The 1,939-nt window shown below is 49.9% G+C and overlaps 1 protein-coding gene across 1 annotated transcript; it reads right to left on the bottom strand.

Moving 5' to 3' along the window:
• Nucleotides 1–736: 736 nt before the first annotated feature.
• On the bottom strand, nt 737–1,735 carry LOC128846101 (olfactory receptor 52R1-like). The gene has a single exon (XM_054045197.1). The coding sequence runs from the start codon at nt 1,733–1,735 to the stop codon at nt 737–739; it is 999 nt and encodes a 332-aa protein (XP_053901172.1).
• Between the last annotated feature and the right edge of the window lie 204 nt (nt 1,736–1,939).

Below are 1,939 nucleotides of genomic sequence, written 5' to 3'. Positions count from 1 at the left end.
ACGGAGGGGCTGGAAGAAATTAAGAAAGCCAAAAAACTACGCCCTGACACTTATAAGTCTGAGGACGTCTCCTCGGTACTTTGTAAATTTTGGGGTAAAGCCCTGGACCCTTGCTCCGTCCTACATGAGGGCACTATGTTTGCGGCCAGGTAAGCGGTCACGGGGCCCGAGATTGATCCCGGTGGCCAGACATCAATCCTAGACCCCAAGATCCTTGGACCCCTGTATTCCAAATGGGTCAGTTGGTCTGGGTTACCAAGTCCACTGCAGATGGCTTCCGCAGCCCAATACCGGGAACCATTCTAAAGCCAGGAAAGTTTCCCAACACTTATTTAGTTGACGTTTATGGTTCCAAATCTGTGCTTACTCACCATAATTGGCTTAGCAGGCGCGCTCCCAGCTAAAAAACCCCAAAAAACTAGTACTGGTATTAACCAACCCCGAAGGGTATTTTGTCATTATTTTGTCATTTAAGGTGTTGCTTGCCCTCGGAAGGGCACGTGGCCTCAGCGGTCCAGGTATTAGCAATTAGAATGGTGCCAATCCTGTAACTTAGTGAGTTGTACACAGACCAATTCCTCAGTTTGTCAAGCTGAGACAACAGGGTAAGGTCAGGAAACGGATTAATGTCACTATGACTGTCCAGTCAGTGATTCAGGGAAGAGAACCCAGCACCATGTCACCAGCCAGATCTGCATGGAGGTCAGTCTGAGAGCCAGAGCACCAGGGGAAAATGTTAGGTCCCTTCATGAGTTAAGAGCCGGAGCAGCCTACTCCGTATCTCTTTGATCCTCACCCCGTAGATGATGGGATTTAGCATGGGGGGAATCAAGAGGTAGACATTGGCAAGGAGAATGTGGAAATGCGCAGGCACATTATGGCCAAACCGGTACATGAGGGAGGAGAAGAGACCTGGTATATAAAAGACTAAAATGACAAAGAGGTGGGAGCTGCAGGTCCCAAAAATCTTGAGCCGGGCATCCTTTGTGGGGAGGCTAAAGATGGCCCTGAGGATCTGGGTATAGAACACGACGATCAAAATCACATCCAGACCCCTCACACAGAATAGCACAAAGAGGCCGTAGTAACTACTGGTGCGGGTGTCGGCGCAGGCCAGATTCACCACGGCTATATGCCCACAGTACGGCTGGGGGATGATGTTGCTTCTGCAATATGGCCATTGCCTCGCCAGGATGGGAATGGGCAGTATGACCATGCAGCCGCGCAGCATCACGGCCAGGCCGATCTTGGCCACAACGGGGTTTGTCAGGAGGGCGGAATATCTCAGAGGATTGCAGATGGCCACGTAGCGATCCAAAGCCATGGCCAAGAGGATCCCAGACTCCATCTCTAAGAAGCAGTGAAGGAAGTACATCTGTGTGAGGCAGGCACTGAAATTTATTTCCCTGGAATTGAACCAGAAGATGCTGAGCGATTTCGGCAGGGTAGATGTAGTCAGGACCAGGTCGGTGATGGCCAGCATGCAGAGGAAATAATACATGGGCCCATGGAGGCTCAGCTCGGTCTTCACGATGAACAGGATGGTGAAGTTTCCCAAGATAGCTATGACGTACATGGTGCAGAAGGGGATGGAGATCCAGATGTGGGCCGCCTCCAGCCCAGGAATGCCCAGCAGGATGAAGGTGGAGGGGTTCTTGAAAGCAGTTGTGTTGGAATCTGTCATGGAGTAGGGGAGAAGGTTTCCAACTCTGAGACAGAACGGTGTCTCCTGCATGTATTGTACGTTCCCCTGACTTCATGTATGTGCCCAGGGTCTAGGGTGATGATCGAAGTAAAAATGCCTGTATGGAGACACAATGTTCATTTAAGACATTAAATGTACCACTGGAGGCTGTTCTAATGGGTGAAGCAGATTGGTTGCTCTTCACACACTGAAAAATGACATTTTCATTATTCAGGTAAATGAACTGTGAACACA

Source organism: Malaclemys terrapin, chromosome 1, assembly GCF_027887155.1.
Source record: "Malaclemys terrapin pileata isolate rMalTer1 chromosome 1, rMalTer1.hap1, whole genome shotgun sequence".
Taxonomy (NCBI): Eukaryota; Metazoa; Chordata; order Testudines; family Emydidae; genus Malaclemys; species Malaclemys terrapin.
The sequence above is the reverse complement of the archived record's forward strand: the minus strand, read 5'-3'. Positions and strand labels throughout refer to the sequence as shown.